This window comes from Salmo trutta, chromosome 23 (genome assembly GCF_901001165.1).
Source record: "Salmo trutta chromosome 23, fSalTru1.1, whole genome shotgun sequence".
Lineage (NCBI taxonomy): Eukaryota > Metazoa > Chordata > Actinopteri > Salmoniformes > Salmonidae > Salmo > Salmo trutta.
Genome location: NC_042979.1, coordinates 22,232,752 through 22,249,089, shown reverse-complemented (window position 1 = coordinate 22,249,089; position 16,338 = coordinate 22,232,752). Strand labels below are relative to the sequence as shown.

At 39.8% G+C, this 16,338-nt stretch overlaps 1 protein-coding gene across 2 annotated transcripts in view; it reads right to left on the bottom strand.

Annotated features, from left to right (window-relative positions):
- Positions 1-540: 540 nt before the first annotated feature.
- LOC115159593 (atrial natriuretic peptide receptor 2) overlaps positions 541-16,338 on the bottom strand; it is a 53,326-nt gene continuing 37,528 nt past the window's right edge. For both annotated transcript variants that reach the window (XM_029709465.1, XM_029709466.1), the window contains exons 11-22: positions 15,886-15,990; positions 15,406-15,477; positions 14,557-14,716; positions 14,279-14,434; positions 10,097-10,265; positions 7,544-7,690; positions 6,676-6,799; positions 4,647-4,715; positions 4,376-4,550; positions 3,427-3,525; positions 1,705-1,796; positions 541-1,072 (exon numbers count right to left, since the gene is read on the bottom strand). In XM_029709465.1, the coding sequence (XP_029565325.1) occupies positions 1,010-1,072; positions 1,705-1,796; positions 3,427-3,525; positions 4,376-4,550; positions 4,647-4,715; positions 6,676-6,799; positions 7,544-7,690; positions 10,097-10,265; positions 14,279-14,434; positions 14,557-14,716; positions 15,406-15,477; positions 15,886-15,990 (1,431 nt within the window). In that variant the 3' untranslated portion in view covers positions 541-1,009. The remainder of the gene's footprint in view (positions 1,073-1,704; positions 1,797-3,426; positions 3,526-4,375; positions 4,551-4,646; positions 4,716-6,675; positions 6,800-7,543; positions 7,691-10,096; positions 10,266-14,278; positions 14,435-14,556; positions 14,717-15,405; positions 15,478-15,885; positions 15,991-16,338) is intronic.

The following is a 16,338-nucleotide window of genomic DNA, read 5'->3' as shown; positions in this document are numbered from 1 at the left end:
CATAAGGTAATTCACCTTTTACAAACAGCATATCTATCTTGTAGCCTATATTATTACCAAAGTGGCATTGCTTTAGTGTGTAGGGCGCTGTCTATTGTATTGATACAGCGCAGCGGAGATGGGCTACAGATTTCGCACCAACCTGTCACTTCAAAAGCACTCAATGGCCTCGGAGTCTCAGCCTTTGAACTGTATGTTTATTGTGATAGAAGCAGAATTCTATATAATTCCAATGCAAGAACCACCAAAAATGTTGCTCCCTCACCAATTTCAACTGCCCCCTTAGTCACTTTATCCTGGCACAGGGTCTGTATAAAAGTTAGGACGTATAAATAGTGAGCTGGTTACAAGAAATGTCCCCCTTTTACCGTCAATGATGATATTTCAAAATGTTATTCTTTTGTAAAAATCTGATTTACTAAATCATGAAATGTTTTTAGCAAAAGCACATGAACAACGCAGTGCACCGACTCACACACGACTATGAAAACACATAGGTTGAACATAAATAATATTATCTGAACAATGTATGAAACACAGTTGTATTGTACTCAGTTTATTGAACAAAATATCTTACAATATCTTGGATATACATATATACATATATCATCTTGTACTGTATAACACCACTGTGGAACTCGGACCTCTGCATTGACATCTATTACACTGTGCGCCCATCCGTTATGAACGCTGTATGGAAATATTAGTACAGAATTGACTTCCAAACACATTATACAAATCTTAATATAGAAAGTACTCAATCTCAGGACAGAAAGATTCTCCATACAAAACATCTTAACATTTTTGGGGCAGTAACCGTACTTATAAACATACCGTTGAACATCCCTTCTTTTCCAAAAAGGTCTAATTCAGTAAATATTGTTTTTCCGCTTTTGGGGAGGGAATCACCTTTAGGACTTATTCTAGAACAAATAAAGCATTGGCTGACTGTGCCACTGTGTAGCCTCTGTGGTTGGCTCCACTGTGGGCACAGCTATCAGCAGGCCTCTCAGATAACGTACACATCACTCTTCTCCCCCTCAAGCCAATAGGTTCTCATTTTGCCTTTGCCCTGGAAAAACACAGAAATCAATAGGCTCATCAATGGAGATGATTGGTAGTGATAGATACACAAAAGGGCTTCTCTTCCTTAAAGGGTGACCCTGGCATTATCTGGGCCTGTTAAAACTAGAGAGAGGGTGACCCTGGCATTATCTGGGCCTGTTAAAACTAGAGAGAGGGTGACCCTGGCATTATCTGGGCCTGTTAAAACTAGAGAGGGTGACCCTGGCATTATCTGGGCCTGTTAAAACTAGAGAGAGGGTGACCCTGGCATTATCTGGGCCTGTTAAAACTAGAGAGAGTACGCTACTCTTCATAACCAGACTTTATGCTTTTCTTCCATTTCAACAGGAGAGTACAACCATCTTTTTTACGACACTCGTAATCTGAGAGATCCAGAGCTGCGATCTACTGAAATGCACTGCATATAATAAACAGAATGGGAATCACAAGACCACATGTCACTATAGCTGACCCTGTAAAACAACAGATTTCACTGCACCTATCTGGTGTATGTGACAAAACACTTTTGTATTCTTTAAAAGAAAATCTATCATATTCATTTATCAGACAGTATTGAATACATGAAGCCATTACAGATAATGCTGACAACAACACATGCATTATTCATTGTGGCCTTACCTTCATTTCTACCTCCCCTCTTTCTTGGAGTTCAAAATAGCCAAACTCATCCAGCACTTCTTTGGTTGCTGAGGAGAGGTGGATCCTCAAGGCTGTGAAACACATCAATGGGGCAATAGACAATCACAGTGAGTGCTTTGCAGGGAGTGACACCGAGTAGCATTAATGAAACATTTATCCTCTGCCATATGCACTGTGGTAGATCATAACAATTACAGTACGCATACATACATATGTCAACCAAGTGGCTGATCTGTGTATGCTATGTGAAGGTCAAAAGTAGAAATGAACAGTGAAATCTTCCTGTTGCTGTAGAAATAGTCCCTAGAAACAGCTGTTGACAGTGCAGTCCCAGAGGTGATTCCTACCACTATAGGATATTTATTTTATGGTATGCAGTTTATCACTATGGATGTAGCCTGGCTATAAGTGTTATGAATTATTTATCAACGGACGTGAAAGCACACAGCAGGAAGTGAGCAGGAAGTGAGTGGGTTAATCAATAATGTGATGAGTCACTCACAAAAAATCCTGGCCGGCAGAGCACCAGTGGTCCAACTACCACTACACCAGTTAAGAACTGCTGCCAGTAATACCGGTCCAGATAACCACTATTACGCTATGATGACAACCTCCATCCCCTCTGTTGCTTTGTGATGATAAATATCCCATTCCCTGTCTACTTAATCTATCCCTTGATGCTTCGTTTCTTACAGGGAAGTATGTGCAAAGAGCCAGTCCACAATATTTTTTGTTATGGATTCTCAGACACAAGCATTAGTCAGATTTAGTCTTTCACAAAACAACTGCATAAGCAAATATACAACAGGGAATGCTCGACAGACGAACAAAATCCAAATCCAAGGAAATACCACATAATCAACAGGAAATAATGAATACTTAGTTGTTTTAGTTTGTGTCAGCTGAAACATACAGTGCCTTCCGAAAGTATTCATAGCCCTTGACTTATTCCACATGTTGATGTGTTACAGCCTGAATTCAAAATGGATTTTTTTTCTCACCCAACTACACACAATGCCCCATAATGACAAAGTGAAAACATGTTGTTAGACATTTTTGCAAATGTATTGAAAATGAAATACAAAAATATATAACTTACATAAGTATTCACACCCCTGAGTCAATACATGTTGCAATCAACTTTGGCAGCAATTACAGATGTGAGTCTTTCTAGGTAAGTCTCTAAGAGATTTGCCCACCTGGATTGTACAATATTTCATCCTCAGTTTTCTCCTATCACAGCCATTAAACTCTAACTGTTTTAAAGTCACCATTGGCCTCATGGTGAAATCCCTGAGTGGTTTCCTTCCTCTCTGACAACTGAGTTAGGAAGGACGCCTGTATCTTTGTAGTGACTGGGTTTATTGATAACCCATCCAAAGTGTAATTAATAACTTCAGCATGTTTATTTTTACCCATCTACCAATAGGTGCCCTTCTTTGTGAGGCATTGGAAAACCTTCCTGGTCTTTGTGGTTAAATCTGTGTTTGAAATTCACTGCTCGACTGAGGGGCCTTACAGATAATTCTATGTGTGGGGTACAGAGATGAGGTAGTCATTCATATTATTGTCCCAACTGGATTCCAGAATGTGACACTGTTTTATGCAGCAACATTTCCACATTAATAGTTTTAAGTGTTAAAGTGCTGACATCAATCAAAATAGAAAATAGGAAAACAGAGATTCAAATCTGAAACTCACCCTCTCCATTCGACTCCATCCGAGACGCTGTGTTGACAGTATCTCCAAATAAACAATATCTGGGCATTTTCAGACCCACCACCCCAGCACAGACAGGCCCTGTACAGAACAAAAGGCAGTGAAATTTACTGGAAATATCATCCATGGTAAAAGCATAGTGTAGATGGATAACAATTTATTTCATCACCAGAAACTCAATATAGGCTAAGTGTATTTAAAAGCATGATCAAGATATATTTGAACTCAAAAACAACATATTCACACAATGACAGGATCAGGCACCTCCCACACACTTTTTAAAGGCCTATCAGTGATGATGTTCATGTCAAGTGTTTGAATAAGAATATAAATACTGCCTGCGTGAGATCGTTGTGTCCAAGCACTATGAAAAACCTCTTTTGCATGCAATACAGCTTGTATTTGTTGTATTTGATCATCATATCCAAATATTGTAGCTACTGGAGATATCTCCAGAGATTTCTTAGCTGAAATACTGTGTCTTAAAACCTAGATAGTCATCAACTGTCAAAACCAATCACAGCAGTTTATAACAATTAGTGAGCAAAAGCCCCATGCAATCATGAGGCAGAATACATAAGTGGGAAATTTAATCACAAATGACTTCTTGTCTAGACAACTATTTACCATAAAATAAATAATTTTGTGCCATAACATAATTAAGTTATTTGTCGTAGAATTAAATAAACTGTCATTGGCTAGGGAAGATCATGTAACATTTAGGAGGTATTGAAAGATTTACATTTGTATGATTTATTAGAGGTGTTTTGAGTGGTAACTATATGGATGCCAAGGATCAGGAGTAGGATTGGGCAGTCCCCAAAAGCACTGATTCATTCAATTAGAAAAAAAACAACAACAACATCTATCTTCCAACAGTAGTTAAGCATAAGACATTTTAACCATAATTTCAAACTATGTGAAATGATACCTGTGTGGATTCCTATCCTTAGCCGTAGTTGGTCTTGGGGTCTGTGACGAATCTTGAATGTTTTCACTTGTTCTAGTAAGGCTAAGGACATCCCAGCTATCTCCCTTGCGTGTAGTTTACCATTCCTGACTGGAAGCCCTGACACCACCATGTACGCATCACCAATGGTCTCCACCTCAGATATACATGACAACATGTTAGTAGGTTGAAACAGGTGATTATATATAAAAGAGCCATATTTACATTACAAAACATGATTCATCTGACTTACCTTGTACACATCAAAATTATCAATGATAGCATCAAAGCAAGTGTAGAGATCATTCAGCACTGTCACAACCTATGAAGAGTAAAACAATACTTTAGCTACAGTACTCCGGTAAACTAGAAACAATGGTTCAAGGGTAAAACAATCGCAAACACCACCACTAAAACCAGATAACTGTTACCCTCCTGCTCTTTCACTCTCTATTTTAGAAATACTTCTTCAGCTAGTGGCAAACATTTGTGAAACAAAGCAATTTCAAAGATAGTGTGCAAAGGTTATAAGTTCCACTGAGTGTGTTCAGGAGGCATGTTCCATCTGGTTTGCCACCGTGATTGACTGAGATGTGTTTCTGCATGAACTCCCAATGGTTCCCCAGTCAGATTCAAATATTTCTGCTCCTCCTGCCTTGGACAAGTGCCCAGAACCTCAATTTACTGAGAAATGTGCTTGCATGAGTAAAACAACGCAACAGACCAAATACTGGGAACAAATTTCCCCAATATTTTCCGGAATTTGAAGAGTAATACACATCAGCTGTTTATTCAAAATATGAAGTGATTCTTGTCATTCATCAAATAACTGTTTGTATATTGTAATTCCTTTGAGGGGCTATTGGTCAAGTTAGGAGATTCAGTGGCTTATGGAGAGAGAAATGGTGCTAAGAAAACAGTCTTAGTTCTAGTTTAACTTTCAGAGGGGCTTAGCATTATTTCTTAAACCATTACGAATTAATCTGGTGGGAAAATGGATAAATGTAATTAGATATTTTAATAAAATAGAGCACTAACTGGTAGGTGAGATACCTAGACCTCAAAGCTACACTAATGTTGAAAGAATACCGTCTGCTTTGTGGCATTAATTGAATAGACATGTGACCTTAAAATCAAGTGAATATAACAATGAATATATTGAATATAATATAACAATGAATATATTTCGCATAATACATCGCCACTGAAACCTAGCGGTTGGATTCTTAGCTCTGAGCTATATTAAAATACATTTGATGAAAGGTAAGCTTTATGACTGTACTTGTAAGTAGCTTCTGCTGGATGAATAGAATAGATCAGTCTGGGTGTACCACTCGCCAAGTACAAACTATCGCTCATGTAGAGTTATTGGAAATTATATGAAGACTGACGTGTCTTCACAATTTTAGAAGGAACACTCCAGTAAGACTTTGTCTGAATTCATGGCACAAGTAGCATCAAGAAGAAAACCTGGTTCCTCTGGATGAATTTTAGAATTCGGAACGACCAAAATGTCTGGAGAAAATTACATGTTGGGGCACTGCACTTAAAACCATTACAACCATTGAGACCATTACAACCATCCCATCAAATCAAATCAAATTGTATTTGTCACATGCACCGAATACAACAGGTGTATATACCTTACAGTGAAACGCTTACTTACAAGCCCTTAACCATTCATCATACAGTACTTTAGACCCTGGTGAAGGGATTCTCAATATATGAGTGGTCTTGAAATCTTCTTCTTCATCATCTTCTTCATGAGAGAGAAGACATTTCATAGCAGCTACAGCACCCAGTGACTCAGCAATATGTCAATGCGCTCTCAGCTACTCACAATAGCTATTTTGAGTTGTGGCCTCTGTGTGGGAATGCTTAGTAACTATGAGACATACGGTAGGTGCTTTAATAGGCTCTGCATGAGTGAGGTCGGTGTAAGTAACAAAGAAGCTCTTCTACATTTCATCTTCATATTCTCTTCTCTTCCCATAATGAGTTGTTGGACCAGCATATTATCAAGCTTTCTTGTCAACTACCTTCAAGTGTCTTGAGGGAGAGTTTACAGGAAGTCTCTAATTTCCAATGGTGAATTGATACTTTGACTCAATAAACCTTGAGTGCATTTTACTTAGCAAAACTGACTGGTCACACAGTAAGATTCAAAGTGCAAAATCATGTTGTGCATTTTCTCCTGCTGTTGGTTGGTATAGGATAGCTACTGTGTAAAGTCTGTACCTGTTGTTGGTTAGGAGTGAATATATCTACTGACAGTTGTTTACCTGCAGTGGTGTACTCTCAGCTGACATTGACGTGAAACCCACAATGTCACTGAAGTAGATTGTCACACTGTCAAACGCCTCTGCTTGGACCGTCTCCCCTCGCTTTAGCTGCTCTGCTACTGAGCTGTGGACAAGAAAACGCAAAGTAAGTAAAACCACAATGAACAAAATGCTTATACAGTGCTTAAGAGATAATGTTATCGTTTGCTATAAATCAACAGTGAGAGTAAGCTTGGCAGCTACGATCCACAATGAGTAAATAAGCAGATTCTACCAGTATCATTTTCTGTTCACCAATATTTGAAAGTACAGTAACGAGCCAGAGGCACAGTGTAGCCCTAGCAGCTAGGTTAATCCAGGACTCTGGTCAAATGATCAGAATTCTGCAGTGAGAGAAGGTATCTCTCGGTTCTCTCAGGCCATTTTCTGTCTGTCAAATTGGCTTAAAGTTGGAGGGAGACATTTGGCCAGACAATGGGAGGATAAATGAGTGTGACTAAGGTGCTGAGACACACAGCTTAAATAGATGGAGGACATGGCTTGTCGTTTGCTGCTTTCGTGTTATCAGAGGTGCTTAATAACCCCCCTATCACATTTCTCCTCCTAGTTCTGGTTAATGAGAAGTTTGCTTGTCAGCTCCCATCTTGCCCTTTCATCTCCTCTCTGCTTAACTGTGAATGTGTATCTTTTTTTAAAGTGTGAAATATAGAAAGCTGAGATGCTCTTTCTTGGAATTTGAACAATGATCAAGTGGCACAGCATTATACAGAAAATAGTCTCCTCATTTTCTCAATTTGATAAGCAGAAGTTCAGACTGATAATAAGGATAATAGTGCAAGACGAAAATCTGAATAATAATTATTCTTACTGTGGCAAGATCTGGTAAAGTAGATTTTCGGCTTTTCTTTTCTCCTCCAGGTAGGCTTGCGTTCGTTCCTCTACCAAGTTCTCCAGGTTGTTGGCGTACTGCTCCATTCTGGAAAGTAGGTTGTTCAGAATACTGGTACTGCCCTCCCTGTGTTGAAAAAAGACAGAAAGATAACATACCCATTAATTTGTTGCCATTCTGAATGAAAAATATAAAACCTAATGTACAATTCAATGCGTATTTCAGAAGTGACTTCATAGTCTAGGGCCCGATAAAATCAGTATTTTTTTTTTGCCTGATTCCATTTAGTTTTTCCTAAATCCATTTCTCCGTTTTGTTTTTCCTGGTTTCAGGTTTTTTCAGGTTTTCGGCCTCTCAAAATCACACTTTTTTTATACATCAAGGAGGCCACTTTTAAGATCTGGGAAAAATCTAAGAAATTTTGAATTTTGTGTGTAGTTACCCTTTAATGCAAGTGTGCGCCAGCCAGAGACCATTATTTGGTTAGCAGTGTTTCTGTAGCGCTCGTGTGACTGCAGAGTTTCGTAAACGAAATGGTCACTGGATTGATGCAAATAATCATGATATAATTCTGTCAGGTAGGCATAGACTACACTGTAGTTAAAATGTAATTGAGGTTTTTTGGGAAATCCTTTCCATTTACCAGCAGACGGTTATCATTATCTCTAACGGCAACACAAAGTGGCGGGTTGAATAAAGACAAAAAAATACCTTAAAAAAATCTATAAATGTATAATTCTTGTGCAATTTACACTGTGTACAAAACATTAGGAACACCTGCACTTTCCATGACATAGACTGACCCGATGAATCCAGGTGAAAGATATGATCCATTATTGATACCACAGGTTAAAGAAGGGTTTGAAGCCTTCAGACAATTAATACATGGATTGTGTATGTGTGGGTGAATGGCTGTGTGAAGGGTGAATGGGCAAGAAAAAACATTTAAGTGCCTTTGAACAGGGTATAGTAGTAGGTGCCAGGCGCACTGATTTGAGTGTGTCAAGAACTGCAGCGCTGCTGGGATTTTCACACTCAACCGTTTCCTGTGTGTATCAAGAATGGTCTACCACCCAACGGACATCCAGCCAATGGCAGGCCAGTGGTCAAAAACGGGTCATTGATGAAAGAGGACAAAGGAGGCTGACGAATTGTGCAGAGCAACAGACGAGTTGCTACAGTTAGTCAACTGACAGTCCAGTACAACATTGGTGCACAAAGACCCATAAAAGAATGCACAACTCGTTGTACATTGACACGAATTGGACATGGCAGCTGATATCCTTACACAGTTCCACTTCCTTCAGCAAAAAACAAGAAGCTGCGGTTGCAGTGGGCTAAGGAAGGAAAACACTGGACACTGGAGAATTGGAATTACTTTGCCTGGTCTGGTGCATCGTGGTTCCTGCTGTTTTATGCTGATGGGAGGACTATGGTATTGAGAAAACCACATGAGTAGATGCATCCATCATGCCGCGTGTTAACACTGCAGGCTGGAGGTGGTGGTGTTATGGTGTGGTCTTTTCATGGCACACATTGGGCCCCTTGATAAAAGTGGAGCAACGTTTGAATGCCACAGGATATCTGAACATCATTGCCTATCAGGTGCATCCCTGCATGGCAGCAGTGTATCCATGAATGGATTTTTTCAGCAGGATGCCACAAGGCTAGGATTGTCCAGGAATGGTTATACGAACATTACAGTGATTTCAGCTTACTGAAATGACCTGCGCAGTCACCACATCTTAGTTATTCAAGTATACATTACCAAAGTTACCATAGATTGACAAAAATTACCTGTTAATTAACAATATTACTGAAGATTCTTTGGTAAATTACCGGTACCTTTGCAACCGTAGTTGTGATCTCCCTGTCACAACTGTCAGAATTCAAAAGGAGGATTTCTACTATACCAACACAAAAAAAGCCTATGTTTACACTTGTAAGAAATACAGAAGCGTTGAATAACATCAAAACACCTCTGCACCAAGGGGGCACGTCTGAAAGTTGTAGGAAAGCTTAATCCAGCGACAAAGCAAATACCAGGGTCTGATTTCCTCCCACAGCTCATAAAGTACTTTATTTTCTTTGTGACAGAGGTCCCTCATCTGTACATCTTGAAGGTTTTCCTGCTTTTGATCAGCGACAGGTGTGCCCAGCTCAAGGGAAAACATGCTTTTTACATGCATACATGCACACACCACTGAACCAAAATATGATTCTAAATAATGCATAGCGTAAGCCATGAAAAGCAACAAGATAAATATAAGCCCACACTTTTGGAGGGAGAAGACTTCCTATCGCTCTGATCTGAAATGATTTGTGTGTGATAAGCATCCCAATTTTATTTCATATTAATAGTAGATCCTTTTCCAGCATCTCTTGATAATATCAACTTAATGCAATTATTTCCTCCATTCTCTTTTTCAAACATCTTCATAATATAAATCCAAAGAAAATATTATCTACATGGTATCTGATACAAGATGAGATTGGGAGCCATATTGGGGCACGACGGTGTTCAGTGCTTACTTGTTTAGTTTGGTGATGTAGATCTTGATGTGGCTGAAGTCTGGCCGCTCGACGGGATCCTCGGCCCAGCAGCTGTCCATCAGGATGGTCAGCTTCTCACAGTGGCAGCTGTTGTCTGTGGTGGGCCGAAAGTAAGGACTCTGGTCGTTACGCACCTTCTGCACTATCTCTGTAATAGACAAGGTAGGGGGTGTGTTAGTGTGTGTGTTCTGCATTCTCTGGGAAAACAGTGAAATTGATCGATCAATTAAGGGCGTTTTCACACATAGTTTAGAGCTATAGTTCGAATCAGAGTCAGACTATTTGTTAATATAATGTTTTAATTTGGTCAGGTTGGTTTCACATTGCCAAATGTCAAACTAATAAAAATTCCTAAACGTGTCCATGCAAGTCATTTGCTTTTTGGACAAAAATGCATTGATTATCATGAAGGATAACTTGTGTTCCTATCTTCATACTACTTTCGCTTTGGTCTTCCAACAACATGCAGGAGGAAACTTTAAACGCGACGTGATTAGACTATATTCAGTATCGCCCCGTCTCTACAAATCTGCATTGGACGCACTCATAAATGCGCTGCTACTCACCGAATGTTTCAGATATCTCAAGTTATGATGCTGTGTTCATTTCATCAAATGCTCGCAGTCAAACAACCAATAATAATGAGTGACTCTGGTTCTTTTCCTGTATTTGGTCTGGACTGCGTTCTCACCTGCAGCGAACCTCATCACGGTAAGAATTGAATCGGACCGAGACCACCCTTTTTGAGGGAACCACGGTACGTTGGTTAGTGCGCTCCTGAGTGTGGATAGAGTGTTTACACCAGTCCAAACGAACTGAACTAAGAGGGTAAATGCACCAGAGTTCGGAAAAACAGCGCAAAAAAGCCCCCTAAGCCCCCTAAGTCCCAGGGAGAACTGAAGCCAGCAGTACTGCAGCCCTCGAGCTGAAGACTGGAGTTGTCCAACTGATGATTGTGACTTTTACTCCATTACTTTATAGATTAGGAACATTCAATCAAGCAGGAAATAATGGCACTTGAGTCATGGTGAACAGGAGGCAAGCTGCCTAAAGTATCTGAAGTGACAGAGTAATTGGCTCAACAATGGAGACAGACACAACAGGGCATTTCCATGTAAAAGGACCCATGAGCACCAACGTGAAGTTCATAGGAGCATATCAAATTGGGTGTAAAATGAAAGCTAAGAGTCTATATTTTGGGGAAATGAAGGCATAGATACACTGTTCAACCAGTTTCAATCTTTAAAAAAGTACATCCAACCGGCCTCACAACTGCAGACAACGTGTATGACGTTGTGTGGGCGAGTGGTTTGCTGATGTCAACTTTTTGAACAGAGTGCATCATGGTGGGGTTATGGTATGGGCAGGTATAAGCTATCGACAACAAACGACAACAAACTTCACACAGCCATTGAAGAGGAGTGGGACAACATTCCATAGGCCACAATAAACAGCCTGATCAACTCTGAAAAGGAGATCTATCAAGCTGCATTAGGCAAATGGTGGTCATACCAGATACTGACTGGATTTCTGATCCACACCCTTACCTTTTTTTTAAGGTATCTGTGAACAACAGATGCATATCTGCATTACCAGTCATATGAAATCCATAGATTAGGGCCTAATGAATTGATTGATTTCCTTATATGAACTGTAACTCAGTAAAATCTTTGCAGTAGTTGCGTTTATATTTTTGTTCAGTATAAATCATTTTGGAGAAATTGTTTACCTTCAGTAAGAATAAGAAATGTTTTGTGGGTTGTAATTCCGTTACCAAAAATCCACATATATTTATATTTTCTAATTTCTCCCCCTCCTGAGAAGGGAGGATAATGAAAGTTCACAGAAGTAACAAGTACAGTATATTTGTACTCTACTGTACTGAACTCTGCTCTGCTGTGCTGTATTGTACTGCACTGTACACTACTGTGCTGTGATGTCCAAACTTGTGAAACAATGACATTCATATCCATAATTAAGCATTTCTGTTTAGTACAGATCAGAGACCCATGATGTAATTTAATTACCATAATTCTGTTACCGGGTGTAAATCCACTTCACTTACTGTAGTTCAATAACCAAAATGATATATTTTTCAAACTCAAGGTGCCATGTCATAGCGGACACCCAATTCTGCAATTATTTACGTGGTTGCATAAACATCTGAGGTAGATTTTACCGTAATTCCTTACTAAAGTTTTTTTTCAGTGGAAATTGTTAAAAGTAGGCCTTGTGCATAGAGTTGTATGGTTTGCTAAACTTTGATAATGTTTTTGTTTGGTATACATTTTAAAGTGAAACAACTGAATCAACTCATTTCCATGGTAACCATGGAAATGAGTTGGTAACCATGGTAATGGTAACCATGGTAATCATTTCCATGGTAACCATTTCCATGGTAATTCCATTACCATGGAAATGCCCAACTTGATGTTCTATATGTCAGCCATGTGGAAACTTTCATCCACTACAAGACCATGGTACTTGCCTACGGAGCAGCAAGAATGACGAGACAGCCTATAGGGAGGAGGTCAGAGACCTGGCTAGGTGGTGCCAGAATAACAACATATCCCTCAACGTAACCAAGACTAAGGAGATGATTGTGGACTACAGGAAAAGGAGGACCGAGCACGCCCCCATTCTCATCGACGGGGCTGTAGTGGAGCAGGTTGAGAGCTTCAAGTTCCTTGGTGTCCACATCATCAACAAACTAGAATGGTCCAAACCCACCAAGACAGTTGTGAAGAGGGCACGACAAAGCCTATTCCCCCTCAGGAAACTAAAAAGATTTGGCATGGATCCTCAGATCCTCAAAAGGTTCTACAGCAGCAAATCAAGAGCATCCTGACTGGTTGCATCACTGCCTGGTACGGCAATTGCTTGGCCTCTGACCGCAAGGCACTACAGAGGGTAGTGCGTACGGCCCAGTACATCACTGGGGCTAAGCTGCCTGCCATCCAGGACCTCTACAGGACTCTCTACTACTGCAAGCGGTACCGGTGTGCCTCGCTACTTTTATAGCCTCGCTACTGTATATAGCCTGTCTTTTTACTGTTGTTTTATTTCTTTACCTACCTATTGTTCACCTAATACCTTTTTTGCACTATTGGTTAGAGCCTGTAAGTAAGCATTTCACTGTAAGGTGCATATGTATTCGGCGCACGTGACAAATAAACTTTGATTTGATTTGAAGAACTGCCTTCAGGCTATGGTCAAACCCGACACCCCAACCTGAGTACTCCGTTCTGCCACCTCTGATCTCTTGACCCTCCCACCTATGGGAGGCCAGCTCCCGCTCAGCTCAGTCAAAGCTTTTCTCTGTCCTGGCACCCCAATGGAGGAACCAGCTTCCTCCTGATGTTAGGACAGCAGAGTCCCTGCCCATCTTCCAGAAAATGGCTGAAACCCTACATCTACAAAGAGTATCTTAAATAACCCCACAGCCCTCTAGCCTCTTGTAAACTAACCCTCGCACACGCCTTTCTATTTTCTACTAGCATTGACTTTGCTGATAACTACTGTGATGGACATTTCTATTCAATTTCTGTGTTCTATTCATGTGCTTTTCTAATAACCAATTTCTTTGTTCATGCAAGTGACTGATTGAATGAATCCTCACTATCAGTAGCTGCAATTTGTCAGTACGCCCAGAACCTTGTTTTGAGAATGGGATGTTAGTTTCAAGGTCTCAGCTTAGAGAGAAGAAGCCTCATGAGGTATTGGTCTGTCACATACCTGACCCAGTATTGGTCGGTCACATGAATTAAGCAAATGTTAGTGATGAATTAATTATGAATGATGAATAAGCTAAATCATGCAACTATAACTTGTCTGTATAAAAGAGAACTAACTGGACTGCCCTGGGAGGAGCTCCTGATCAACATGTGTACTTGAGTTGGTTGGAACCTCTCCAGCATGCTGATAATAAACAATGATTCATTTAAGATTGACTTTGAGTGTTCCTGTGTAGAATTTCCACGACACTGCTTTATTAAGGAAAAATTGACTTACAATGGCAGAGATATATGTTTCTGCCTCACCTAGCTTCCTTAAGAAGAATACACTAACTGTAAGTTTCTCTGGATAAGAGCGTCTGCTAAATAAATTACTCAAATGTCAAAATGTAATTAGAATTGTGTTTATTGGCGTAATTAGTTTTACCTTTGGGGCTCAGATCCATGCCCTCCACATAGAAGGGTCCATTCCTCAGGGCTATCTCCTGGAGTATGATGCCAAAGCTGTACACATCTCCTTTCTGGGTGCCCTGTGGAGGGTGTCTGTCGTAGATCAACAACTCTGGGGCCGTCCACAGCTTCTCTGGAAACACAACAAACTCACATTATCCACTGAACACCTTTTCCTTTATCCAATCCTCCATTTAGTTTCCTTCCATTGGTGAAGAGGCAAAGTGATCACCTCTGCTGACAACGTTGACCTACTTGCATAGAGTGCGTGTGAGTCGTCATTTTCACATGATGAATGGAAACTGGCCAGTCCGTAATCTGTAATTTTCAACACAAATCGACTGTCCACCACACAATTAGATGACTTCAGATTTCCATGGGAGCCGATGTAGCTGTTGTGCAGATAGTTCATTCCCTGGCGGAGCAAGCATGAAATGTACCGTTCAAGACATTTTTCCTACAGTATAGCATACATGAAAACATACTGATCATGTGGAAAATATGTGTGATCGAAATGGAAATGTTATAAAAATACTGCATGGATCCAAGTGTTCAGTTTACATGTCACATTGGAACTTTTGTGGTATTAATGTGCATAACATTTCTACGGGGACTCAAAAGGATACTGCACTCTCATGTATACATCTAATATTTTGAGGCACTCGTGTATCAGAATGTGGCTTATAGACCCTTTTGCTTGTCAGAAGGTCCCTGTTGTTGCCAGCTTGAAGGACTGTTATTTTAACAGCAATGTGGTTAGTGTACTCCATGTACTTCACCAATATAGTATCTCTCAAGATAGTGATTTCAAACAAAAAGCCCCTTTGTTAGAGCAGGCTATAAATAACTATTGAAAATATATGGATGATTACTTTTTATTAAGTGCAAAGAATTTTGTGGTGAGATTGTGATTATGTTGCTGTCCAAGTTTGAGGTCATATGAAGTTTGATGCATATAGCCATGTGACCTCAAAACAACCAAACTGCAGTTACCAACATAGTATTGTTGGCTGCTATCTTACAGCAACATGTGACGTGGCTACACACATGGATTCCCTTTATATTTTCCACAATATGGCACCTAAGTAGGTGAAGAACACATACCTTGACTATGTCGTTGATGAGTGAGTAGCGGAACATCCAGTCCAGATTGATGCTCTCATTCTCTAAAATGTCCTAAAAGTTAAATAAACATTTCTGGAATCTTGCTGTCATCTTGCCTCATCACATGTAGCTGTCTTTTAAACAGTAACACCGTTTTACAGTGAGCCAGTATGAAATGTTTTCACACAATAAACTCCATTGCTAAAAGTTTCCTATAGTTTTACATTCTTACATTTTTGGCAGTTAAATAGTAGCAGTATATCAGGCTGGCATTTCAAACTGAACATGAAAGTCAAGTGTATGTTTCCAAATGTCTCTCAGTCAGGGCATTTTAAACCATACATTTACAGAAATAGTATGAATGAATAAATTAGTAAGATCACACTGAATGGCCATTTTAATATTATACTGGTGGTCATACTTGACAAAACATGCAATACAACTAATATTCCATTAAATGTAATGATTGTGAGGTCTTACCTGAAGACTGCCTCTGGGACAATATTCAGTCACGATGCAGATGTTGGGAGGGTCAATGCAGGCACCAATGAATCTGGTTAAATGGTTGAATTGCACATCTCTCATCTGTAACCAAACAAATATAATTATTACATCATTCTAGCTATATCTCTCAAGATTATATGGAAATAGATGCTAAAAAAAAATGGATGAGCTTTTCTAGAAAAGCTAACAAATAGTACAGACAAAACCTCCTCAGAAAAGTCTATTTACAGCTAGCAGGTTTGGCACAGTGTCTTTTCTACGTGTTGAGTATAGCATTCCCTCATAGGCCATCCAGTTGACACGTGCATGTGAATAAATTGGGCCGAGAGGTTATGAATGAGGCAGTGTTGTGAAAAACCACAGAATGTGAAAAAATGTGGAGGTGTTGAAAGGATGTACTGGCTATAATATGAGTGCATAGCTGGCTAA